Source organism: Mesocricetus auratus, unplaced genomic scaffold (genome assembly GCF_017639785.1).
Source record: "Mesocricetus auratus isolate SY011 unplaced genomic scaffold, BCM_Maur_2.0 Super-Scaffold_100007, whole genome shotgun sequence".
NCBI classification, from domain to species: Eukaryota; Metazoa; Chordata; class Mammalia; order Rodentia; family Cricetidae; genus Mesocricetus; species Mesocricetus auratus.
Window position 1 is genome coordinate 37,388,368 of NW_024429191.1, and position 27,431 is coordinate 37,415,798.

Below are 27,431 nucleotides of genomic sequence, written 5' to 3' on the forward strand. Positions count from 1 at the left end.
GAGTGCTGGGATTAAAGGCATGAGCCACCAATGCCCAGCTTGAATTTTCTTTTTTCTAAACTTGGTGAAATGCACAAGGAGAAGGCAGAAGGAGGCCAGGTAAAGGTGACATATTCTTTTGGGACCACATGCCTTGATCCTGGCTAGATGACAGGATTGGAGCTGGTCAGAGAAGTTTCCGAGTAGGTGGAATTTCTGCACCTGGGCTGAGTGGGGTGGAGGGAGCAAGTGAACAAATGAGCAGGGCCAGCAGCCTCAGGGAGCAGCATTTGAAGGCCCACAGGCCCAGCCGACCAGGCTCACCGGGTCTCAACAGGGCGCCAACATCTGAGCAGGAGGGAGCTCCAGAAGAGGAGGCAGCAAGGTCACACTAGGAGGCCCTGACTGCAGCTTGGATGTCCCTGGTCCTGGGCAGACTTCCCTCCCCCGAGCCTGGCCATCCCACAGAACCCGCCCCGTCCCCGTCCCTGCCCGGCCGCGCCCCCACCCCCTCCAGTCTGAAGGAGAATGTGGAGCCTGCAGCTGAATTCTGAAAAAACCAGCCATTTCCAGGAACTGAAACTGAAAGCAGCTCTGGCTGCAGGCGCCGCCCCTCGGGGGAGGCTGGCAGAGCTACTGCCTACAAGTGAGGGGTTGAAACAAGGTCCAGAGTGGAGCAGGGTCTGAGAGGAAACCCAGGAGCTCAGGCTGCCCTTCAGCTTCCCCTCTTCGGTGCGCTCTTCCCAGGAGGCCCTCTGGCCTCGATCTCTTCCTCCTGACCATCTCGGACCTGGATTCCAGTTTTACAAGACTTCTGAGCAGGTAGGCGAGAGGCTCCTAAGGGCTGCTTAGCTTATTAACCAGTCTTGGGTCTGGTGTTTCTGTCAGGGATTGAGTGCAGGAGGCAGGGATCCTCCCTGACTGTCTTTGGACCCACACAGTACCTCGAGTTTTGGCTGTAGAGTTTTTCCAACTCACCAACAGACCGGGGCAACGTGCCCCTTTCTTACCTGCGTATCCCTGGTTTGTGGGTCTTCTGATGGGGCCTAGGTTAGAGAAAGCAGGTGGAGTTTCACTCAAATTCTCTGGGCCACTCTGTTGATGTTCCTTTGGGGCCAGAGTCTAGGGTCAGTACTTCCCACTGGCAATATTGGGGTGTCCTGGAATTATGTGTACTTCATGTGGAATACCCAGGGCCTAGGACTCCTGACTTGCATGGCTAGCTTCTTAAGTGATCTTTTTTTGTCTCTCTCAGTGGAGAAGCTGGCTCTTCAGCAGGGTGCCAGTGTTCATCTTTAGTCTTTCAGAAGACAGTATAACAAAACACAACTGGACAGAGCACAGCAATATAGAGCAGACCAATGCACAGTCACATAAACTGTGGGTGTGACTTTCTCATGCAGTTGTGAGGGTGCATTGCTTGTGTGTGTGTGTGTGCATGTGTGAGTAACTGTGTGCACAAACCAGTGTGCATGCTAGTGTCTATGTATTTGTGTGTGATTCAGAGGCTGGTGTTGGGGGTCAGGATGTCTTCCTCAGTCACTCTCCCCTTTATTTTATTTTATTTTTTTGAAATAGAATCTGTCTATGAACCTTTTGGCTATGCTGGCTAGCCAGCAAGCCCCCCCTGGGATCCTTCTATCTCTACATCTCCAGTGTGGGTGTTTTAGTTAGACATGAGCTCTTTCATCTGGCTGATTTTAGGTGGGTGCTGGGGTTTCAAACTCACATCCTTTTGCTTGTGAGGCAAGCACTTTCCTCATTGAGCCCTCTCTCTTATCCTCTTCCCCTAGAGTATTTAAAGAGATCTGGATCCCTATGGAGGATTATGGTCAGGGTTAGACCAGTCAGAAGAATGATCAGGAACTACCTTGTGTAATTCAAGACTTCTTTCTCTTCTTATTTCTCCCTCCCTCCCCCCTCCTCCCCCCCTTCCTTCCTTTCTTGCTTCTTTCAAACAGTTCGAGGAGGCTTTTTATTTATGTATTTTACATCTCTAGGAAAAGAATCCCAGGATTTTCTCTCCTGTATGTTTTTGTCTTGCTTTTTCATGGTCTATGAAGGCTGAGGTTGTCAGTAAAATGAAGCCAAACTGATGGGTTGGGAACAGATTGTTTGGCCTTTTTTCTCCCTAGGTCTTTGAGTTGTACATCAAATTCAACCTGTCTATGAGGTTCACAACAAATTTCCCAGCTCTGTGATCATCAGTGACTTAAGATTTACCAGTGTGACCATCTTCATCATCAGTTAGGAACAGAATGGTGATTTAGAGCAGGGCCTGAGGGGGACCTGGCATTTGCCTCTCTTCTTAGCACTGTTGATGCTTTTGAGAGCATCTGCCGGGGCATTCATGTGCACCATGGCAACGGTGTGGAAAGGCAGAAAGAGCTCCTTGTTTGTTTCTAAGAATATATTTCTCCATCTGTAATATCACTTTTGATATTACAGGTGTTGCAATATCACTTTTCTGATAGGTTCTGAAGAAGATCATTAAGGCCCACCAACATAGACCTTCACACTGCATGAAGTTGAAGGGAGAAGGAAGAAGCAGAGGAGCACCAACCCAGAGATCTGAGTTGAGACTAAGGAGCCTTCACCCAGACAGCAGAGAGCTGTGAGGAGAGCATCCCATGGATTCAGTCATGATGTGGCCACCCAGGCTCTGGAAGGTGGGTTGCACGCTTGCCCAATGCATGGTAAGAAAACTGAGACTTCAGAACCTTGTCTGGTTTGTAAGGAGCAGGGTGAATCTTCAAACACAGCTGATCCCTTCCATGTGAAGCTCATGTTCAGGCCCAAAGACTGCTGTGTAAGAAGCAGCAGCAAGTGCTTGGGAGGACAGTGGGACCCATCCCAGGAGGGGAGCAAGGGGAGGAAGTGCCAGGAAAGGATTGAGAGGAGGGTCCATCCCAGGAAAGGAGAAAGGGAGAAGCCACCCCTGGAGGGGGGTGGGGCCACCAAAGGAAACTCACATCACTCCGAAGCTGTACCTGGAACTGGCCCCACAGGTGGAACAGTAGGCCTTATACGGCAAACACTTGGGCACTTCAGCATTAGGACAGCAAGTGTTCAGTTGCTTCACGGGATCCCAAGGGGTGGGTCTGGCTGGGAGCTCTTCATGATATACACTGTGTGGATTAAAGAGGTGGTCTTGAGGGCTGGGTGGTGGTAGTGCGTGACTTTAAGTCCTACACTTGGAAGGCAGAGGCAGGCAGATCTCTGTGAGTTCAATGCCAGCCTGGTCTACAGATTGAGTTCCAGGACAGCTAATGGTGTTACACAGAGAAACCTTGTCTTGAAAACAAACAAATAAACAACAACAACAATAGAATAAAAGAAAGAAAGAAAGAAAAGAGATGGTCTTGAGTTTTGATGTTTTTGTTTGTTTGTTTACTTTCTTGTTTAATTTTGAGACAGGGTTTCTCTGTGTAGGCCTGACTGTTCTGGAACTCAGAGATCTGCCTGCCTCTGCAGGGATGAAGGGCATTTACCACTACATCTGACTGAGTTGGTGATATACACAGAAAGGATTAGATTTTCTTTCTTTCTTCCTTTTTTTTTCTTTTTTTGAGAGAGGGTCTCAAGTAGTTCAGGCTAGCTTCAAACTTTCAAACTTGCTGTGTAGTTGAGTATGCCCTTAATTTTCTTATCCTCCTGCCTCCAACTCCCAGATGCTGGGAATACGTGTGTATGACATCATGTCCAGTTACTATGGCATGCGGGATTGGCCCCAGGGCTGCATACATGCTAGGCAAACACTCTCACCAACTGAGAACACCCAAGCTTCTTGTGCTTAATTTTTAAAACATTGGTGGTGATGCACCAAGAAGAGTTTTGATTTCTAAGCAATTCCTCCTTTTTTCCCCCTTTAAAGGAAATAAGAGCTGGTGTATTCTGGAGCCATTTTGAGTTATCATGGCCCAAGAATAAAGATTTAGGTTACCACACATTCATGTTATACCATGGAAGCTTCGTGAAGTTTCTTTTTTTATAGTTTTATAGAACAAAAAATAAAAGTCATAGATCAAGGTAAATTTAAAGTACATTGGTGGGGACATCAGAGAGGCAGCTACAACAAGATAGGGAAAGCTTTTCTATGATGTTGAATACAAGCCACTAGGTCTCCCCACCCAACTCTCATCACAACCCTGACTCACAAATGCTTCAATCTCGTGGTAAGAATATTCAGCCAGCCCCTGGTTACAGAATAGTCTGGATCCTCATATTAGTACCAATGCCACCACATAGGGACACACAAATCTTGCTGCTTATTAAGAATCAGTAGGTTTGGGCTGGAGAGATGACCCAGCAGTTAAGCACACTGGCTGCTCTTGCAGAAGACCTGGTTTCAATTCCCAGCACCCACGTTGTGGCTCAAAACTATCTGTAACTTCCCTCTCAGGGGATCTGACACCCTCTTCCAGCTTCCGAGGACAGGAGGCACACACATGGTATACAGACATATATGCAGGAAAAATATGCATGTATAAAAAAAATCTAAAATCAAACAGACAAAAAGACCTGAATCATTAGGTTATTTGGGAAGTTTGGTTTGAGCTGTCTGCTGAAATTGATGGGTTTCAAGTGTTTCCTGTGCAGGGAGTTACTGATGAATGGTATCCAAATTTCCATAATATGACTAGAAATAACAAATTTCGTTGGGCTGGGGAGATGGTTCAGTCAATAGAGTGCATGAGAACCTGAGTTCAATCCTCAGAACCCACATGAGAAAAGCTGGGCATAGGCCCACGACTTTAATCCCAACATTCAGTGGAGCAGAGGCAGGTGAATCTCTGTGACTTTAATCCCAACATTCAGTAGAGCAGAGGCAGGTGAATCTCTGTGACTTTAATCCCAACATTCAGTGGAGCAGAGGCAGGTGAATTTCTGTGAGTTTAAGACCAGCTGGGTCTACAGAATGAGTTCCAGCACAGCCAGAGCTATACAGTGAGACTCTGTTTAGAGAAAAACAAAAAACAGAGCAAAACAAGTAACACAAAAAGCATACGTATGGCAAAATGGATTTGTTTTTTTTTTTAAGATTTATTTATTATTACATATACAGTTTTCTGCCAGAAGAGGGCACCAGATTGAATTATAGATGGTTGTGAGCCACCATGTGGTTGCTGGGAATTGAACTCAGGACCTCTGGAAGAACAGTCAGGGCTCTTAACCTCTGAGCCACCTCTCCAGCCCCCGGCAAAATGGATTTGTAATCCTAGTGCTGGAAGATCTCTGGGACTCCCTGGCCAACCAATCTAACCTAATCAACGAACCACAGGTTCCAGTGAGAGACCATCTTGACAAAGGCTAGAGAGAAGGAGCAGTGGTTAAGAGCACTGGCTACTGTTCCAGAGGATCAGGGTCCAATTCCCAGCACCCATGAAAGCAGCTCACAACCACGTATAACTCCAATTCCAGCAAAGCCAACACTCTTTTCTGGCCTCCTAAAGTGTCAGACACACATGTAGCACATATATACACATAGGCAAAACAGCCATACACATTAAAGTAAAATAGTTTAACAACAAACAAGAAGAGAGGACTCCTCAGAAATAACACTTAAGATTGATCCTTGGCCTACCCCACCCCCCACGCAATACATACATGCACATGTGCGCAATGCAGACACATACAAACACAAAATTAATCTTTGCTTTGGAGGCAAGGTCTCACTATGTAGTTCTAGTTGGCCTGGAACTCGCTGTGTAGGCCAGACTGGCCTGCTGAAACTTGCAGAGATTCACCTGCCTCTGCCTCATGAGAGCTGGGGTTCTAGGCGAGCACCACCACAGCAGGCTGAATATTTGACTCTTAAGGAGAAGCACAGTGAATGGCTGGCTGTGGAGAGCTGGCTTTTGTACGGGTCAGACCTGCCTACCCACTTTCCCACCAAGGGACCCAGCTCATATCCATCCTGCAGCACTGGTTCAAGCATCTGCAGTGCATCTGTGGGTATGCCCTGTGAAGGGCTGTGCGGCTGCAGAGCAACCCCATCCCGGAGGACGGTGCCACACTCTGTTCAAGTGAGGTGCCTTTGCTGTCTCAGTGGCAGATCTGAAACCCATGGCTGGGGTGTGTGACTTCTGTGGATTCCTGTGTCATCCTGTGTATTCTTGTCTCCTTCAGGGTTTTCTATCCTTCATATACGTGGTAAAATCCTTCTTCATTCCATCGTCTAAATCCATCACTGCCAGTGAATCTTTCTATACCAATCAAATCCTTTACTCTCAAGAAGTCAATGAGAGAATTGCTCAGGCAGTGAAAGAGGGGAACCTGTGGAATGTGATCTCTATGGTCAGAAATATAATAATGCAGCGTAAGTCTAGCAACCCAGTAAAAATTGTTGTGACTGGAGACTCCGGCAACGGCATGTCATCCTTCATCAATGCCCTTAGGCTCATTGGACATGAGGAGGAGGATTCAGCTCCCACTGGGGTTGTGAGGACCACCCAGAAACCAGCCCTTTACTTCTCTTCTGAGTTTCCCAATGTGGAGTTGTGGGACCTGCCTGGCACAGGGGTCACATCCCAGAGCATGGAGAACTACCTGGAGGGGATGGAGTTTGACAAATGTGACCTTATCATAATCATTGCTTCTGAGCAGTTCAGCTCGAATCATGTGAACCTGGCCAAAGCCATGCAGAGGATGAGAAGGAGGTTCTATATCGTCTGGACAAAGCTGGACAGGGACCTCAGCTCAAGTCCCCTCTCAGAACCCCAGCTACTGCAGAATATCCAAAAGAATATCTTGGAGAACCTCCAGAAGGAGGGGGTGATGGAGCCCCCCATATTCTTGGTATCCAACTTTGAGCCTTTGTCACATGACTTCCCAAAGCTTAGAGACACCCTGACAAAAGACATCTCTAACATCAGGTACACAGATTCCTTAGAGACCCTTTCTGGCATCTGTGACAAGAACATCGACCACAAGGCCTTCTCTCTGAAGGAAAACCTGCACTCAGAGCACCTGCAGATGACTGTGAGCTACTGTGGTACTGCTGACCTCCAGGAGAGTTTTAAAACCTACCAGAAGTCCTTTGGTGTGGATGATGGGTCACTTCAGCAGTTGGCTCAAAGGACAGGGACATTGGAGATGGGTCACAGGGCCATGCAGTTCCAGGACTTGCACAAGATGGATTGGAGGCTGAGACTCTTGATGAGTTTTCCCGTGTACACGTTCTTCAAGCTTCTTGCATACCGGTGCTGGTTTGGCTTGTGGAACTTTGTTGTCCGTAAATTCAGACACCAGAGACAGAGGCTCATCATTGAAGTAGTTGCTCAGGACACCAAGAACTTCTTGAGGAGAGCCCTGAAGGACAACACCTTCCCTACTGAAGTCCTTTGAGGAGGGTCTGGTTTACCTTCAAGTGAAATTCAGGCTGCCTCAGGGTATTCTTTTTTCTTAAGGCCCTAGCCATCCACCAGAAATCAAGAACTATGGCAACTCTTTGTAACAAGACTTAGTATTGTTAGAGAAGTTAAGGAATCACTCATCTTCCTACGCTCAACTCTAATACCCTGTTCCTTCAAAGAACAAGTATCTGCCAAGATAATCAGCCATGTTTTCCTAGCTCATCATACAGCTTTGATGCTTTCAGTTTTCGTGCATGTTTAAATCAAATGGTCCCCTCCAAACAATTAAAGTTGCTTTCATTACTACTGTTTTATTCTTATCTTTCCCTAGATACCCCTGGTGGTGCCTCATCTGGCACAGGATGGCACTTAAAAATTTGGAGGGTGGAGAGGATGGTAGAAATTGTACCTTAAAATGTCCTGCGTGTTGGGGCTGTGTGGGCATGTGTGAATGCATGTGTGTACATGTGTGAGTATATGTGTGAGTGCATGAGTGTGGTTGCATGCATACCACAGCATGTGGAGTTTGTTTTGTCCTGCAGCTTCTAGATTCTGGGGATTGAAGTCAAGTTGTCAGGCTTGTTGGCAAGCATTTCCTGCTGAGCCATATTGATGACCTTGTTGCTAAACAGTTATCAGTGTTCAAGGAGATCACCAAGGGTATTGATCCTGTCCCAGCACAAAAAAGAGTGACTTCCTCAAGGTCCAGACATCAAAGTCCTTATATATTTTCTTGTGCTACAACAAAGTCCGTCAGGATATAGGCTTGGGCAATAGGGAAAGATAGCAACACAGGAGGTTCTACCCCTGACCCTCTGCAGATTAAGTTACCAGGCAACACAGGAGGCTCTACCTCTCCCACTGACCTTTTGCCCTGACAGCTTCCTTGCAGCTGTGGTCATCACCCCCATTCCCTCCACTCCTCACATCCTCCTACAGCCCTTAAAAACCCCTTGGAAAGAATAAAGTTTTGTCACCTTGATCAGAAACTTGTCTTGCTGTCCTTCCTCATATCTCTTGTCCTTCATCTCTCTCCTAGGTGTCCCCCAGACCCACGTTGAATGTCTCACGGGTCGGGATGTTTGTTCTGGATCCTGGTAGTTCCCAGTGGGTGACCCAAGTTGGTGAGGCCATCACAATGGCAGGAGCTCATGTGGAAGAGACCAGAACATAAAAGATCCAGGGGCCAGGCTCTTTTTTTATTTAAATTAGAAACATGCTTGCTTCACATGTCAATCTCAGCTCCCTCTCCCTCCTTTCCTCCCTTGTCCTTCCACCATCCCCCAGTCCCCCACCCAATCCCCACACCATTCCCCGGGGAGGGTGAAGCCTTCCATGGGGGATCTCCAGAGTCTTGTCATTTCATCCAGGGCAGGACCTAGGCCCTTCCCCACATGTCCAGGCTGAGACAGCATCCCTCCATCTGGAATGGGCTCCCAAAGTTCATTTGTAGGCCCTGGTAAACACTGATCTACTACCCAAGGCCCCAGAGATTGCCGAGGCCTCCTCACTGATACTACATTCAGTGGGTCTGGATCAGTTCCCTGCTGGCCTCTCAGCCATCAGTCTGGGGTTCAAGAGCTCCCCCTTGTCTGGTCTGCTGTCTTTGTGGGTTTCACCAGCACGGTCTTGACCCCTTTGCTCATCACTCTTCCATCTCTGTCACTGGGTTCCAGGAGTTCAGTTCAGTGTTTAGCTGGGAGTATCTGCATCTGCTTCGATCAGTCCCTGGATGAAGGTTCTAGGATGGCATATAGGATAGTTCATCAACCCTATCATCAAGGAGGGGCTATTAGTGTAGTCTCTCCACTATTGTTTAGTTTGCCAGTCGGTGTTAATCCTTGTAGATCTCTGGAAATCTCACTAGTGTCAGTTCTCTCCTCAAACCTATAATGACTTCCTCTATTATGGTATTTCTCATCCTGTTCTATTCTTACCCCGACTCAAACTTCCTGCTCCCCCATGTCTTCCTCTCCACTCCTCTTCTCTCCCTCTCTTTTTCCCGGTTCCCTCTCTCCTTCCCCCCATGTTCTCAATCTGCTCAGGAGATCTTGCCTCATTCCACTTCTCTGGGGTATCATGCATATCTCTCGGGAACCTCCCTGTTTCCCAAACTCACTGGCAATGGGATTGTAGGCTGACATTCCCCTGATCCATGTCTAAAATCCATATATGAGAGAGTACATGCCATGTTTCTCTTTTTGTGACTGGGTTACCTCACTCAGAATGGTTTCTTCTAGTGTCATCCATTTGCCTGCAAATTTCAGGATTCCATTGTTTTTTTCCGCTGAATAGTACTCCATTGTGTAAATGTACCACATTTTCTCTATCCACTCTTCAGTTGTGGGATATCTAGGTTGCTTCCAGGATCTGGCTATTACAAATAATGCTGCTATGAACATAGTGGAACAGATATCTTTGTTGTAGGAATGGGCATCTTTTGGGTATATGCCTAAGAGTGGAATTGCTGGGTCTTGTGGTAGACTGAGTCCTATTTTCCTGAGGAATATCTATACTGATTTCCAAAGTGGCTGTCCAAGTTTGCACTCCCACCAGCAATGGACGAATGTTCCTTTTTCTCCACATCTTCTCCAGCATAAACTGTCATTGGTGTTTTTGATTTTACCAATTCTGACAGGAGTAAGATGGTATCTCAGAGTTGCTTTGATTTGCATTTCCCTAATGGCTAAGGATGTTGAGCACTTTCTTAAGTGTTTCTTGGCCATTTTAGACTTCTCTATTGAGAATTCTCTATTTAGTTCTGTACCCCACTTTTTAATTGGATCCTTTGGTGTTTTGGAGACTTGCTTCTTGAGTTCTTTGTAAATTTTGGAGATCAGCCCTCTGTCAGATGTGGGCTTAGTGAATATCTTTTTCCATTCTGTGGGCTGCTTTTTTGTCTTGTAGGCTGTGTCCTGTGCCTTACAGAAGCTACTCAGTTTCAGGAGGTCCCATTTATTAATTTTCGATCTCAGTGCCTGTGCTATTGGTGTTATGTTCAGGAAGTGGTCTCCTGTATCAATTCGTTCAAGAGTACCTCTCACTTTCTCTTCTAAGAGGTTCAGTGTGGTTAGATTTATGTTGAGGTCTTTGATTCATTTGGACTTAAGTTTTGTGCATGGCGATAGCATAGACATGGATCTATCTTCAGTCTTCTACATGACAATATCCAGTTATGCCAGCACCATTTGTTGAAGATGCTACCTTTTTTCCATTGTATAATTTTAGCTTCTTTGTTGAAAATCAGGTGTTCATAGGTTTGTGGGTTAATATCAGGATGTTCAATTTGATTCCATTGGTCTACCTGTCTATTTTTGTGCCAATACCACGCTGTTTTCGGGACTATAGCTCTATAATAGAGCTTGAAGTCAGGGATGGTGATGCCTCCAGACGTTGCTTTGTTGAGTAGGATTGTCTTGGCTATCCTGGATCTTTTGTTTTTCCATATAAAGTTGAGAATTGTTCTTTCAAGGTCCGTGAAGAATTGTGCTGGAATTTTAATGGGGATTGCATTGAGTCTGTAGATTGCTTTTGGCAGGATTGCCATTTTTACTATGTTGATCCTACCTTTCCAAGAGCATGAGAGATCTTTCCATTTTCTGGTGTCTTCTTTAATTTCTTTCTTTAAAGACTCAAAGTTCTTGCGATACAGGTCTTTCACTTGTTTAGTTAGTGTTACCCCAAGTTATTTTATGGCGTTTGTGGCAATTGTAAAGGATGATGTTTCTCTGATTTCTTTCTCAGCCATTTTATTGTCTTGTATATAGTAGGGCTACTAATTTTCTTGAGTTGATCTTGTATCCTGCCACTTTGCTGAAGGTGTGTATTAGCTGTAAGAGTTCCCTGGTAGAGTTTTTTGGGTCACTTATGTAAACTATCATATCATCTTCAAATAGTGAAAGTTTGACTTCTTCTTTTCCAATCTGTATACCCTTGATCTCCTTTTGTTGTCTTATTGCTCTAGCTAGAACTTCAAGTACAATATTGAAGAGGTATGAGGACAGGGGACAGCTTTGTCTTGTTCCTGATTTTAGAGGAATTGCCTTGAGTTTCTCTCCATTCAGTTTGATGTTGACTGTTGGTTTGCTGTATATAGCTTTTATTATGTTTAGGTATGTTCCTGTTATCCTAGATCTCTCCAAGACCTCTATCACGAATGGGTGTTGGATTTTATCAAAGGCTTTTTCAGCATCTAGTGGGATGATCATGTGTTTTTTTTGTTTCTCAGCTTGTTTTTATGGTAGATTATATTGATGGATTTTCGTATGTTGAACCATCCCTGCATCCCCGGGATGAAACCTATTTGATCATGGTGGATAATTTTTCTGATGTGTTCTTGGATTCAATTTGAGTATTTTTGCATCAATGTTCATGAGGGATACTGGTCTGAAGTTCTCTGTCTTAGTTGTGTCTTTGTGTATTTCAATGTTATTGAAGCCTCATAAAAAGAGTTTGACAAAGACCCTTCTGTTTCTATTGCATGGAATACTTTGAGGAGAATTGGTATAATCTGTTCTTTGAATTTCTGGTAAAATTCTGCACTGAGGCCATGTGGCCCTGGGCTTTTTTTTGTTGGGAGACTTTTGATGACTGCTTCTATTTCCTTAGGTGTTATAGGTCTATTTAAATTGTTTATCTGTTCTTGGTTTAATTTTGGTACATGATATCTATCCAGAAAATTGTCCATTTCCTTTAAATTTTCAAATTTTGTTAAGTATATAAATATGACCTGATGATTGTCTGGATTTCCTCACTGTCCGTTGTTATGTCTAACTTTTCATTTCTGATTTTGTTAATTTTCATGTTCACACTTTGCCGTTTGGTAAGTTTGGACAAAGGATTGTCTATCTTGTTGATTTTCTCAAAGAACCAACTCTTTGTTACATTGATTCTTTGTATTGTTTTCCTAATTTCTACTTTATTGATTTAATTATTTTCAAAGGCCCATTCTTAAGGGAAGCAGCTGAATCCTAGAGAACGTGCATGATTGGTCCCTTCCTAAAGCAATGACACTATGACATAAGTATCTCTCTAGAGCACATGTATGTGTGTGTATGTGAGAGACAGAGAGAGAGAGAGAGACAGAGAGAGAGAGAGACAGAGAGAGAGAGAGACAGAGAGAGAGAGAGAGAGAGAGAGAGAGAGAGATTGCATTGTATGTGGGTGGAGATGGAACAGGTCCCCAGGCCTTATTAGCACAACTGATTCCATGATGGAAGTCCATTCAGGTCTTAAAACTCAGCACATAGACAGCACCATCTGTCAAAGACCTCGTCTGTCAAAGTAATAGTTCTGGCAAAGTCTCTAAATTCGAAGACTGGGCGGTGTTAGTGCATACCTTTGATCCCAGCACTGGAGAGGCCGAGGCAGGCAGATCACTGTGTCCAGTGAGACCAGTCTGGTCTACAAGAGCTAGTTCCAGGACAACCTCTAAAGTCACAGAGAAACCCTGCCTCGAAAAACCAAACAACAACAACAAAAAAGTCGCTAAATTATTAACCGTGATATTTGGCTCCCATAGTTCCACTTCTGGCTAGTGATCGCCCCACCCTCACCCCAGACAAAGTTTTTCTGTGTAACAGCCCTGGCTGTCCTGAAAGTCACTTTGTAGGCCAGGTTGGCCTTGAACTCAGAGATCTCCCTGTCCTCTGTCTCCTGAGTGCTGGGATGAAAGGAGTGTGGCACCATATCGGGCCTGGCTAACTATTCTTTTTTGTTTTGTTTTGTTTTTTCGAGACAGGGTTTCTCTGTATTCCTTTGGCTGTCCTGGAACTCACTTTGCAGACCAGGCTGGCCTCGAACTCACAGAGATCCGCCTGCCTCTGCCTCCCGAGTGCTGGGATTAAAGGCATGTGCCACCAACACCCAGCTAACTATTCTTATTAACTGAAGTATATTAACCCAGGATACAGTTTTTGTGCTTAAAAACTCACCCTGAGAAAGGCTCCTGGCCACTCTGGGATCCTGAACACACAGTACTGTCAGTGTCTAGCTGATTGACTTTGAGGACATACAGGATGGATGTTCTGCTGCCTATGTGCTCAGGTGGGCCGTGCTTCATATGTTCTTCAGTAAGAAGCTTTCAGAAGTTCCTTTTCGCCCGGCGGTGGTGGCGCATGCCTTTAATCCCAGCACCCGGGAGGCAGAGGCAGGCGGATCTCTGTGACTTCGAGGCTAGGCTGGACCGACAGCCTCCAAAACAATACAGAGAAACCCTGTCTCGTAAAAACAAAACAAAAAAAAAAGTTCCTTTTCTTTTCGCTGCTGCTGCTGTTTTGAGGAAGGGTCTCATGTATCCTAGGATACAGTGAAAGATGACCTAGAATTTTTGATCCTCCTGCCCCTACCTCTCAAATGTATGATTACAAGTTTGTGTCATCACGCCCAGTTTAATGCAGTACCAAGGATGGAGCCCTGGGCTTTGTGCAGGGAGAGGACCCTGCCTCACACCCCCAGCATCCCGGAGCTCTTTACAGGACATATTGCTTACCTGCAGAGGGAAGTGCGCTTGGTCCTATTTTCTTTTTATTTGTCATTTGAGACAGGGTTTCACTATGTAGCCTTGGCTGTCCTGGAACTTTGGACCTTTACCAGGCTGGCCTTGAATTAACAAGATTCACCTGCTTCTGTCTCTCAAGTGCTGGGATTAAAGGCAAGTACCACACATCTGGCCATTAATTACATTTTTAGTGCCCCTACTTGAGAACAGATATGGAAGAGGGTCCACTCTGATCCAGGGGTAATAGGAAACACCTCTGCCCAACAACCCAGGTCCTTATCTGCAGCCTGTCAACTGAAATCTCTTCTCTTGCTGCTGATGGATGCCTGGAACTGACTCTGATACAAGGAAACATATTCAGAGAGCATGCTCGTTTCCCTGTCACCAACTTCCTAGAAGTGTTTAATTCTGAAAATGGTGCTTGCTAGGAGGTAGGTCTGCTCTTTTAGACAGTAACTTAAAACTCCCTCTCTTTCTCTGTCTCTCAGTGTGTGTGTGTGTGTGTGTGTGTGTGTGTGTGTGTGTGTGTGTGTGTAAGTATCCACAAAGGTCACAAAGGTCAGAAGAAATGTCTGGCTCTCTGGAGCTAGAGTTACAGATAGTTGTGAGTGGCTGATGTGGTTGCTGAGAACTGAACACTAGACTTCTGGAAAAGTAACAAATGACATTAACCCTTGAGCCATCTCTCCAGCCTTGTGGACACTTAACTTTGGATTTTCGCAATTTTTCCTGAAGATAGGGGAGACAGTGCCTTTGAGTTACAGGCTAGTGTCCCAGAACAAGGCAGGGAACACTAACCACCCTATGATCTCAACCCTCATCGTGGGTCCGTAAGCTCACACAGAAGAGCAAGGGTGGTTCATCTAGATGTGCCCTCTGGTTCAGGGACAGGCACAGCCCAGCCTGCAGGTGTAGGCGGGCCTGGCTGTCTGCAAAGAGTACTCCTGGGCTGAAGGGACTCCCCCAGGAGAGGCCCTGGCCCATCCCTCACTGTTGTCTACTATTAAAGCACATTTAGCAGCCTGGGATAATTTTGTCCCTCAGCTGTTTGGTCACGCAGGGCTTCCTAACTCCTTACTGACATCTGTAGTTTCTCCGAAAGGCAGCAGGAAAGAAACTGCCGTTGTCACTCTGTTATCATTCTATTCTGTTTTATTTGTGTCACCCTGCCATCATTATTTTCCTGTCTACAAATGCCCTACATAGATTTTTTTAAAAAGATTTATATAGTTACTTTGTATACAGTGTTCTGCCTGAATGTATGCTATGCCTGCATGTCAGAAGAGTGCACCAGATCTCATTATAGATGGTTGTGAACACCATGTGTTTGCTGGGAAGAGTAGCCAGTACTCTTAACCCCTGAGCCATCTCTCTCGCCCCACAGACTTTTTGTAAAAGAAGAATTATTTTATTTATGCATATATGTCTGTGTATGCCTTGGTATATGGGTGACTTCAGAGGCCATCAGGAGTTAAAGGCAGGTGTGAGTTGCCTGACATGGTTGCTGAGAACTGAACTCATGTTCTCTGGAAGAGCAAATAAGTGCTCTTAATGTTGAGTCATTTCTCCAGCTACCTCCAACCCCAAGCAGGAGTGTGTGTGTGTGTGTGTGTGTGTGTGTGTGTGTGTGTGTGTGTGTGCGCATGCATGCACTGCGCGCGCACTAGGGTCTCTTGTATCCCAGGCTGGCTTCCAGCTATGTATTCATAGATGGTCTTGAATTCCTGACCCTTTTACTTCTACCTCCGCTTGTGTGCTGGGATGAGATACATGCAGCTCCCCTCCCCAGTGGATTTTGTTGTTGTTTCAAGATATGGTCTTTCTATGTAGCTATGTAGAGCAGGCTGTCCTGGCACTCATAGAGGCTTACCTGCCTCTGTTTTCAGAGTGCTAGCACTGAAAACATGCACTACCATGCTGGGTTCATACCCAGCTTTAGGTGGCACTGAGGATAGAACCTGTTACCTGTGCATGCTAGCTAGCTAAGTTCTTTGCCACCTAAGGCATATTACCGTCCTAATTATTAACACACATTAGTTGCATAAATTAATGAGCTTCACTATGAAGTATCCCCAGGGGCATGGTCATGCCCAAGTGCTGCCCTCAGATTAGAATGAAGACGAGAAATCTGTGGAGAGGTTAAAGAGCTCTTGGGGATCTCACAGGCACTGCAGAGCATGGAGCCGCTGCTTCTTTTTTTTTTTTTTTTTTTTTTTTTGGTTTTACGAGACAGGGTTTCTCTGTATTGTTTTGGAGGTTGTTGGTCCAGCCCGGCCTGGAACTCACAGAGATCTGCCTGCCTCTGCCTCCTGAGTGCTGGGATTAAAGGCGTGCGCCACCACCGCCCTGCAGAGCCGCTGCTTTTAATATTTCCCAGAGACTCAGTCGACCTATTTTGGGTCCAAGGCATGTGCATAGTAAAGTCACCCGTACTCAGATCGCATACACAGACATACGTGCATAAATAAATGTATGCACAAGCATGTGTGTTGTGTGAGGTAGGAGTGGCTGACTGCATAAGCATGAGGACCACAGACCCTAAGTTCTGGGCTGGGTGCTCCAGGATGTTCTGGGAAGGAGAAGCAGGCATCCAGGGAATGGCTAAGAGGGTCCTGGTATGGTGCTGCTGTCTACTGGAGGCCACCCTGGGCTGAGGCCGGAGGGAGGATGAGGCTTGTGTGGTGGTGGGAAACATCTCTCCTTGTGCTGGAACAGCAAGACAGGGGCTTGGAGGAGCTCAGAACAGCCCAGAGACTGAGAGAGGGAATGAGAAGCCAGGGGTTGTGAGAAGGTAGTCATGCCACCTGGATACCCTCTGGATCTGGTATTTATCAGCTTGTGCTGCCTTGCCCTGAAAACACCAAACCTGTTCCACCATGATGTAAAATATGGATACGGGCTCAATAGTTACAATTCCTCTACCCCCAGGGTCATCAGTAGCCAGAGTACAGTATCTGAAGAAAGATATTACCTAGTACAGTGGAAAATGATCATGTGATTAGAGTAAGTGTGAGTCAGGCACTGTGTCTCCTGAACTCAGGAGCGACAGCAGTAGAGGCATGACATTTTGGAGAGGGAGTAGACGCACTTATAGTAGATTAGAAAGGCTGGCTCCCTGGTGGAGGGGGTCATGTCTCTGTGCTGAGTGGTGTGGCAGGAAGCAAGTGAACAAGTGTGCAGGCCCAGCAGCTGTGTGAGCAGTCTTACGAAGGGTCTTCAGTTCTCTAAATGCTTCGGGCCAGGAGAGGAGGCACCAGGAGGCCCTGACTGTAGCTTGGATGTCCCTGGTCCTGGGCAGACTTCCCTCCCCCGAGCCTGGCCATCCCACAGAACTCGCCCCGTCCCTGCCCCGCCGCGCCCCCCCAGTCTGAAGGAGAATGTGGAGCCTGCAGCTGAATTCTGAAAAAACCAGCCATTTCCAGGAACTGAAACTGAAAGCAGCTCTGGCTGCAGGCGCCGCCCCTCGGGGGAGGCTGGCAGGGCTACTGCCTACAAGTGAGGGGTTGAAACAAGGTCCAGAGTGGAGCAGGGTCTGAGAGGAAACCCAGGAGCTCAGGCTGCCCTTCAGCTGCTCCCCTCCTCGGTGCGCTCTTCCCAGGAGGCCCTCTGGCCTCGATCTCTTCCTCCTGACCATCTCGGACCTGGATTCCAGTTTTACAAGACTTCTGAGCAGGTAGGCAATAGGCTCCTAAGGGCAGCTTGGCCTATTAACCAGTCTTGGGTCTGGTGTTCCTGTCAGGAATTGAGTGCAGGAGGCAAGGACCCTCCCTGACTGTCTTTGGACCCACACAGTACCTCGAGTTTTGGCTGTAGAGTTTTTCCAACTCACCAACAGACCGGGGCAACGTGCCCCTTTCTTACCTGCGTATCCCTGGTTTGTGGGTCTTCTGATGGGGCTTAGGTTAGAGAAAGCAGGTGGGGTTTCACTAAATCTCTCAGCTACTGGCCAGAGTCCAGGATCAGTACTTCCCACTGGCAATATTGGGATGTCCCGGGATTATGTAAACATGTTGGTTCTTTATTCAGAGCACAGAGACTGGGACTCGAAAGATTGCAGTTCTAAGTAAACTAATTATTTTAAAAACTGTTTTTGTGTGTGTCTGTCTGCATCTGTGTGCCTGTGAAGGTCAGGGGATCTTTGTGGGGCTGATTCTTTCTACAAATGAACTCGTGTTGCGAGGCTTGGTGGCAAGTGTGTTTACTTGCTCAGCATTTTCACTGGTCCCTTTAAAACAGACAAACCAAAACAAACCACCAAAAGAAGAAAATCAAAACAAGGCAAAAAACAGTTCAAGTATTTCATCTGCCCTGGAGAAACTGGCGCACCGTGGGCCCAGGTCAGTCTTTCATGGGTCATTACAACATGTGTGTATGTGTTGGGCGCCTGTCAGAGCATGTATGCTGGGTCCAATACTGTTCCCAATAACCAAAGCGGTGGATCACACTTTCCTGGGATAAATAGCACCTGGCCCTGGGAATTCCCTGTGTCCCTTAATGGTGAAGAAAAGAAGGACAAAGTGAGCTTCGAGGGCCCAATAGGATCTGTGTTCACAAAAGTCCTTGACAGCTCAGAACCGTAACTAGTCCAGGCTGGTTCCCACTTCTCTGCGAGCCCCTTTGGGAGGCTCAGGTCCCTGGATGAACTACACAGAGTCCTATGTGGGCATTCTCTTCGTCAATGTGATTTTTCAATGTTTGTATTTTTAGCTGGGTGAGGTGGCTCACACTTATAAGCATAGCACTTGGGAGGCGGGGCCAGAAGCTTCAGTTTAAGGTTACATAGTGAGTTTTAGATTAGATGTAGAGTTTGGGCTATATTAGACTGTGATTTACATTTTAAAAGGTATACTTTTTATTAGTCTATAATAATTGTATAAAATAATGGGTTGTGCGCCAATGAGCTGGCTCAGTGGGTGAAAGTGATTGTTCCCAAGCCTGATGACCTGAGCTTGACCTCAAGGACGCACATGGGGGGAAGGAGAGAACTGACCCCCACGAGTTGTCCTCTTACTTCTACATGTGCATCTGGCACGCTCGACACACCTTCAACACATATAAATGAGCAAATGTAATAACAATGTTTTTTATAGTAACAGGTTGCACGATGGCATTTTCACATGTGGATGAGGTCAGTGTTCATTACTGTCCTTGGCTGTGGTCAAAATCCCGTCCGGGAAGCAAGTTAATGGAGGAGGGCTTATTGTGGTTTATGGTCAGAGAGGATGCAGTCCAGCAGAATGGGAAGGTGTGGCCACAGGGGCTTGAGTCAGCTGACTGCAGGCATCCACAGTCTGGACACAGAGAGGTGCATGCTGGGGCTCAACTTCATTTCATCTCTTTGACTTTTTTTTTTAATAATTTATTTATTGTGTATCAGTATTCTGTCTGCATGTATGCCTGCAGGCCAGCAGAGGGCATCAGGTCTCATTACAGATGGTTGAGAGCCACCATGTGTTTACTGGGAATTGAACTCAGGATCTCTGGAAGAGCAGCCAGTGCTTTTAACCTCTGAGCCATCTTTCCAGCTCCCTCTTTGTCTTTTTATCCAGTTCTGGACCCCACTTTTAGTCTCATCACTCCGGAGGAAGAGGCAGATAGATCTCTGAGTTTGAGGCCAGCCTGGTCTACAGAGTGAGTTCCAAAAAAGCCAGGGCTATATAGAGATTCTATCTGAAAAAAAAAATAATAATGGGTCTGGAGAGATGGCTCAGAGGTTAAGAGGCTGTTCTTCCAGAGGTCCTGAGTTCAATTCCCAGCAACCACATGGTGGCTCACAACTATCTGTAATGAGATCTAGTGTTCTCTTCTGGCCTGCATGCATACATGCAGGCAGAACACTGTATATATAATGAATAATCTTTTTTTTTTCAAGACAGGGTTTCTCTGTGGCTTTGGAGGCTGTCTTGGAACTCACTCTGTAGACCAGGCTGGCCTGGAACTCACAGAGATCCTCCTGCCTCTGCCTCAGGAGGGATTAAAGGCGTGTGCCACCACCGCCCGGCAATAAACAAAAAATAAAATGAAATAGAAGTCAACTCAATCCAGTAGAGTCACATGTAGCCTCGGTGAACCATATCGAACAACCTCTCATCCGTGTGTGTGTGTGTGTGTGTGTGTGTGTGTGTGTGTGTGTGTGTGTGAACTTGTGCATTCCTGCATGCATGCATAAGTGTGAGAGCATTCCCTGGCTTCTGTGAAGTGGACCTCTTTCTGTATGTTAGGAAATTCCTGAGTCATGGCTCATAGGTTCTTGTTCTCCTCCCAGGCTTGACTGTTCCTCTCCAGTGAATTGGCTTGTAGGGCTCCCTTCAGAGGCCAGGAGGATCTGCTCCTCATTCTCCTGGATCTCTGATCCATGTTCCCAGGAGTAAACCAGAGATACCAGAGATATATATTGAACAGTGACCTTAAATAGGGAAGTGTGGGACCACTTGAACTCCAAGTTGAACTCTTGGCAAAGCCTTGTCAATGTCTGGCAGCTGCCCACATGAATACCTGTACAGGATTCCTCTTGGTATTTTGTCACAGGAGAAAAGTAACTAATCTAGTAATCTGCAGAAAACTATGGGTTTAGGAAGTTGCCCACAATTCACCAAGACAGTTGCTTTGGGGACTCAGGAGGGGTGTCAGCCTGCTCTTTCCATGTGGAGACTGCCCCTGGGGATTGATGAACAGAGGAGCCTGGGGAGCAGCACTGTGCTGCAGACAGGACAGCCCATCCCAGAGGATGAGCAAGTAGGCAGAGGATGCTCCCACTGTGATTATGGAAAGCAAAAACCAGTACCAAAAGACTTAAGTATGGCTGAGAAGCACCTTCACAGACAAGAGCCCTGGATTTCTAGGGTATATGGTTCTAGTCATCACACTGGACCCATGAGTAAGTCTGGCAGGGAGCTCACTCTCTCCTCCCTCCCTCCCTCCCTCCCTCCCTCCCTCCCTCCCTCCCTCCCTCCCTCCCTCCCTCCCTTTCTCTTTCTAAAGACAGGGATCTCTTTGTAGCCCTGGCTATCCTAGAACTCATTCTGTAGACCAGGCTGGCCTCGAACTCACAGAGATCACCTGTCTCTGCCTCCTAGGTGCTGGCTGGCAGGGAGCTCCTTGAAGGACAGAAGAGATATGTGAGACTCACAGGAAATCTCTCAAATATGTGGTGTTGAGTTTCAAATGGTTTTAGTCTTTCAAACACACAAAACAAGAAAATAATACTTCAAGAAAAAGGGCCATATCAGTGCTCATGACTGTGGAATTGCCCCCACCTGTCCCACCAAGGGCCTTCATTTAAGAACAGTGGGATGAGGGTTATGCTGCTGTCCTGCATCATGAGATTTGGTGTGGTCTTGTGAAATGGTTGGAGCCCTGTCCTCACACTGACACGTCCAGGTGTCCATTCCAGAAGGCCAACACTGTAGTGTTTGCATGTGCCCTGTATAGGTTTATGCATTCATTACACATCCTCCTTTTAAAAACTTTTTTTTTTGGAGAAAGTGTCTTGTTATGTAGCCCTCACTATTTAGCCTGGAAGTCACAGACATTCTCTTGCCTCTGCCTTCCAGTGCTGGGTTTAAAAGTATGCACCACCATGCATGCCTCTGGGGCTGGAGTTACAGGAGATTGTGAGTCACCTGATATGGATGCTGGGATTCAAACTCACATCCTATGGAAGTGAAAATAGTGCTTTTTAACCCCTGAGCCATCTCTCCAACCTCCACATCCTCCATCCTTGGTGTTGGAAAATATCTTTCCCAATCCTTCCCCACAAAATGCTTTCAGTCTCATGGCAAGGATTTAGTCAAGAACAGAAACATGATTGAATACCCCATCATAAGTGGGACAGCTATATCGTTTTATGAAGCACCCCATGGCTCAAGGAATATTTTAGAAGAAGACATGGATTTTTGTAGGGTGTCAGGTTCCTGTGGGTCTGTGGACGTCACTCATGGATATTTTAGTTTTTACAGCTGCAGGGGAGTCAACCTGTGGTGAACTAACAGACTCTTACTTTGCAAAGGGATTTTTTTTTTTTTTTTTTGGTTTTTACGAGACAGGGGCAAAGGGATTTTTATTGTTATACAATTCATTCCTTTAGCAAGTCAATCTTATCTAATCTCCCCAAAGAGACGAAAGCCAAAGCAATTCCCATGGTACAGGACATCTCAGTTTTCTGAGTCCTCCCACAACCAAGTTTTGCTTAGGCTTCGAACCTTTAGGGAACTCTCAGATAAGATCTGCATACTTCAAACAGAAGATACAAACATAAGAGGAAGCAATCACAAAAAGCAGATAAAAGCTAGGTGCTAGCACTCAGGAATCAAACCAGCTGCACGTGGGCAGCATGTAAAAACTGTAGGGTGCGTGCGTGCGTGCGTGCGTGCGTGCGTGTGTGTGTGTGTGTGTGTGTGTGTGTGTGTGTGTGTGTGTGGTGTGTAGCCACTGATAAGATGCACATGCTGCTGTGAGCCAATTCTCACACCTGCTTTTGTAAACAATAAATGAAACTCACTGGGCCACAGAAATAAAAACTCACAAAAAACTAAGAACCTACCATGAGCGTAGAAGCGGGCCAGGTTGGGAAGAGGAAAAACATCACTGGAACAAGAGGAGGACTAGAAAGGTTAAAGGGTAGGGGAAAATATAATAAAGGCACGTGATGTTCATGTATACAGATGTCATAATAAAACCCGGTATTATAACATTAATATATATGAAAAATGCTGAGCATGGTGGTGCATGCCTTTAATCCCACGATTAGGGAGGCAGAGGCAGGTGGGTCTCTGAGTGTGAGGTCATCCTGATCTACAGAGCAAGTTTCAGGTCTGCCAGGGCTATAAAGAAATCTTGTATCAAAACAGAAGCAAAAACAAAAAAATACATGTGCTAATAAAAACATTAAAAAAGAAATGTGCAGAGAGGAATTTCAGTGTCTGTGTTAATAAGAATAGCAGCAGTGGTAACAGACAACCCACACACGGACTTATAATTGGTGGAATTATTATTATTTTTAATTTTATGTGTATGTGTGCCCAAGTTTCTGTATGTGCATATGTGCATATGGGTACTCTTGGAGTCCATTAAAGGGCTTTGCAGTTCCTGGAGCTGGAGTTACAGGTGGGTGCAGGAACCAAGCGCAGGTTCTCTGCAAGAACAGCCAGTGTGCTGGGTGGTGGTGGCACGCATGGGAAGCAGAGGCAGGCCGATCTCTGTGAGTCTGAAGCCAGCCTGGTCTACAGAGCTACTTCCAGGACAGCCAGGGCTACACAGAGAAACCCTGTCTAGAAAAACCAAAAACAACCAATCAAAAAACCAACAGTACTCTTAACCGCTGAGCCATCTGTCTAGCCACAGATGAGATTATTTGGAAAACATGAGGCTTCGCTGTTGAACCTGATGTGTAGCAGTGTATTAGTTATGCCTCTACTACTGAACACCACTGGGGAGAGTAAAAACACTTTTCAGAGTGCCACAGGAATAAACAGCCACTGATGTAGAAGGATGAGTGAAAGGAAGACCTGTGGGTCCTCCAGACAGGGAGCTGGCATGGGCTCTTCCCAGCTCTGAGTGCACTTCCTTGGTAGTCCTGACAACCAGGAAGGGGTGAGTAAGAGAACTGCCTGACATCCCAGTGCTTAGCTTTGGGGTTTAGTGTTGCAGTAACAGCTAGAGAGCTATCCTTACCCTCCAAGAATGTGCTCATGCACAGGAGGGCTCAGCTAGCTCTGTCTGTAATCAGCAGGCCTTGATGTAGGATTGGCTGTGGATCTGAAAGCCTGGACAAAGAACTGGGTTCCCTGTGGGTATCTGTATTTACAGCCATCCTAACTCCCTTCCTAATGTGTCTGCAGGTTACTCCATTGCTCACCAACATGGAAGAGGAAGTTGGGTCCCCCAAGGATAATCAGCAACTTACATACTTCTCTGCTCCTGCAGTCATTGACAAAGACAGCATTGTTTTATCTGTAGAAGTTATCAACAAGGTTCAGATGGTTGTGAAAGAAAATGATTGGATAGAACTGGTCTCTGAAGTCAAGGATATCAGAAAGAAAATATCAATAACCACAGTGAAAATTGCTGTGACTGGAGACTCCGGCAACGGCATGTCATCCTTCATCAATGCCCTTAGGCTCATTGGACATGAGGAGGAGGATTCAGCTCCCACTGGGGTTGTGAGGACCACCCAGAAACCAGCCCTTTACTTCTCTTCTGAGTTTCCCAATGTGGAGTTGTGGGACCTGCCTGGCACAGGGGTCACATCCCAGAGCATGGAGAACTACCTGGAGGAGATGGGGTTTGACAAATATGACCTTATCATAATCATTGCTTCTGAGCAGTTCAGCTCGAATCATGTGAACCTGGCCAAAGCCATGCAGAGGATGAAAAAGAGGTTCTATGTCGTCTGGACAAAGCTGGACAGGGACCTCAGCTCAAGTCCCCTCTCAGAACCCCAGCTACTGCAGAATATCCAAAAGAATATCTTGGAGAACCTCCAGAAGGAGGAGGTGAAGGAGCCCCCCATATTCCTGGTATCCAGCATTAAGACTTTAGCACATGACTTCCCAAAGCTTAGAGACACCCTGAAAGAAGACATCTTCGGTATCAGTAATGATGACTTCTTAGGAACCCTTTTCTCTATTTGTGATGAGACTATTAATGAGAAAGTAGAAGGCATTAAAGGGTACATAGATGCAGATACTCTATGCAGTCGTTATGAAATCTTGGATCCAGATAATCTGGAAGAGTGTGAGAAAGTCTTCCAAAAAATCTTTGGTGTGGATGACAAATCCCTCCACCAGGTGGCTCAGACTATGGGACAGCCAGATGCTTTTTACATGGATGCCAAGCAGTCCCAGGTTATACAGATGTATCCACAAGATGGCTCGACACTGTCTTGGCTGTATCATTCTGGATCCCAATTTCTCTTTATAAGACTTGACTCTGTCTACTGCTGTTTTAACTCTAATTATTATAGACACAAGCAACAGAAATGTGTACTTGGTAAAGTTGCTGAGGAAACCAAGAAAATTCTGAGGAAAATCCTGAAAGATTCCATTTTCCTTCCTGAGGTCCTCTCCCCAGCTCTCTACCCTACATCTACCCCCAGTTGAGCTTACCTGCCCTATGGGTTCCAAGTTCCGTGAGGTCAATAGGTCTTCTTTCTTGATGGGTGTTCCCCTCAGGAAACACCATAATGGATTTTGCTTTGTACCATTTGTTTAACTTTATTAATTGAACTATCTGTGTTTCCAATACAAGAGACATTTCCTTTTTCTTTTCTTTTTTGAGACAGGTTTTCTCTGTATTGTTTTTTGGAGGCTGTCCTAGAACTCACTCTGTAGATCAGGCTGATCTTGAACTCACAGAGATCAGATTGCCTCTGCCTCCTGAGTGCTGGGATTAAAGGCTTGCACCACCAATGCCCGGTGACATTTCCTTTTTCTAATTACACAGAATTTCACGTTTGCTACATAGTCACCTTAGCACCTATGATTCATATTGTTTCTCTTAGAGGCCTCTTGGTTTTCCCTAATCTCTTTCCCCTCTCTTCTTCCCTTTCTTGGGAAGTGGAGCATCCCTTCTGGAATGAGGAAGAGCTTGTTTTGCCCATTGTCTGGAAGCATGGCTAGTAGAGAGGCCTGTTCTCTGACCTCTTCTCCATGTGTAAGGAGAGGGGAATTAGTCTCATTGGTAATAGGATTCACAAAGTGCTGCATAAAAGAATTCCAAGTCCCTGGCACTACCCCTAATGGTGTCATGTCTAGTCATGGCCCTGCACACTCTGTGCGCCCACAGTCTCCTATTGGGTTTGAACTTCTTCAGCCACCCCTGACTCCACAGGTCAAACCCCTGTCTAGATACACAGGCTCTTCTCCCTCCCACAGGGAGTTTTCCATTTCGCTCAGTTTGTGTGTTTTTGTGTTTACCTAGGACAGACGCTACTCCATGTTCTGCCACATCCTTCTCTCAGTCCCACTCTCAACAGATGTCAGAGTGTTGTCGGCCCAGTCTTGTAACGTCTCACCCCTGTGCCCTCCATTCTTTCTTTTCAGAACACTAAATACCTTCCCACCTCCAACCATTGCCACTGCCACATCCCAGCATGCGCACCTTCATGCCACTTGTTCCAGAAAGGGCTTATTTTTGCCTCATAGTTTGACAGTGCAACCCATCATAGCCGAAAGTCATCACAATAGGAACGCAGGGCAGCTGGTCACATTGTGTCCACAGTCAGGAAGCAGAGAGGGAGAAATGAATATCGTTCCTCCTTTTCATTCAGCCCAAGATCCCAGCCCATAGAATGACACCATCCACATTCAGAGTGGGCCTTCCAGCCACAAGGAACCATGTCTAGAATCTCCATCATTAATGTGCCCAGAGGTCTGTTTCCATTGTGATTCTAGATCCCGCAAAATTGACATTCAATATTAACCACACAGGTACTGTGATAGCAGAGGGGTATATTTGAGTTTTATTGACTTATAGTGGGAAGAAGGTTGGGTGTGGCTCAGTAGTACAGTGCTTGCCTAGCACATGGGAGGCTATGGTTTTAATACCCAGAAAGAAATAAACAAATCAGTTTAAGACGGAAAGAAAATGTAACTGTATTTGTTGAGAAAAAAGCATCAACTGTATCATCTTGAAGGCACAAGTACTTTGCAAAAAAACATCACTTAAATGTAAAGGGGAGGTCTCCTTTATATGCTGGGGGTAAAGATGGGGTGAACTAAGAAGTCTCGGTGGTGGTGGGATTGGCACTGAGGGTGAACAAAGCTCTCCCCTGCCTCACTTCCTCCTGCTCATTCTCTTGTTAACATAATTGGATAGACTCACAGGAAAAGTCTGCAAATGTTGGGCCACAGCCCCACGGGGTCTCTGTGAGTTGCTGGTCAGCCTACAAGTGCAACCTGTTTTCCAGTCCAAGTGCTTCCTGTTTTCTAGTCCTGGCTTACTGCCCCGCCTTGACCCCCTGACATCAACATCTAGCAGGAGGAAAACATGTTGTCTTCCACCTGGGGTTTTTCCACTGTGCTGTAAGCCTGTATATAAGACTGCTCCCTCCTACAAGAGAGAGACCTCTCAGCACTTGCAATAAAGACATTCTCTCTCTCTCTCTCTCTCTCTCTCTCTCTCTCTCTCTCTCTCTCCCTCTCTCCTGGCAATAAAGGCAACACATGCATTCTCTTAGTACAAACTAGTACAAACAGCTGGACGTCTTGTCTTTCTTTTCTTGATACTTTGGACTTGCTTGTGGTGCAGTGGCTTATGCAAAGAAGTCGCAGTTTTGTTTGTCATCCTGATGATGCTCAGAGGTCACTTTTGAGGTCAAGTTTATATTATAGATTATGCTACAGTGTGTTCACTGTGAGAAAGCAAGCTTGCACTTTAAAGTAATATGACTGTTACTGCTATGTGTTTGTCACAGGGACTCTAACTCAGCTCCAGCACTGAGGAAACTGATGTGCAGACTCTGATTCACTGTGAGCCTGCTGGAAAAGCAGGGTGTAAATTCTATGTCTTAGAACATAGATGTAGTTTTCTCTTTGCTAGGTGTATATACATACCTATCTATATCCAGATACAGAGATATATGTACATGTTACATATTC

At 46.0% G+C, this 27,431-nt stretch overlaps 1 protein-coding gene across 5 annotated transcripts; it reads left to right on the forward strand.

The window, feature by feature from the left end:
* Positions 1 to 501: 501 nt before the first annotated feature.
* Positions 502 to 26,414, forward strand: LOC101837226 (immunity-related GTPase family M protein 1). 5 transcript variants are annotated; one of them, XM_040748705.1, is made up of 4 exons: positions 505 to 801; positions 2,454 to 2,675; positions 6,109 to 6,417; positions 23,991 to 26,414. In XM_040748705.1, exons 2-4 carry the CDS (start codon positions 2,610 to 2,612, stop codon positions 24,930 to 24,932), a joined length of 1,317 nt encoding a protein of 438 aa, XP_040604639.1. In that variant the 5' UTR covers positions 505 to 801; positions 2,454 to 2,609; the 3' UTR covers positions 24,933 to 26,414. The 5 variants fall into 5 exon arrangements, with proteins under 5 accessions (XP_040604640.1, XP_040604639.1, XP_012967213.1 ...); XM_040748706.1 differs by lacking the exon at positions 6,109 to 6,417 and having other exon boundaries at positions 502 to 801; positions 2,454 to 2,648; positions 23,673 to 26,414; XM_013111759.3 differs by lacking the exon at positions 23,991 to 26,414 and having other exon boundaries at positions 552 to 801; positions 6,109 to 7,637.
* The last annotated feature ends 1,017 nt before the right edge of the window (positions 26,415 to 27,431 follow it).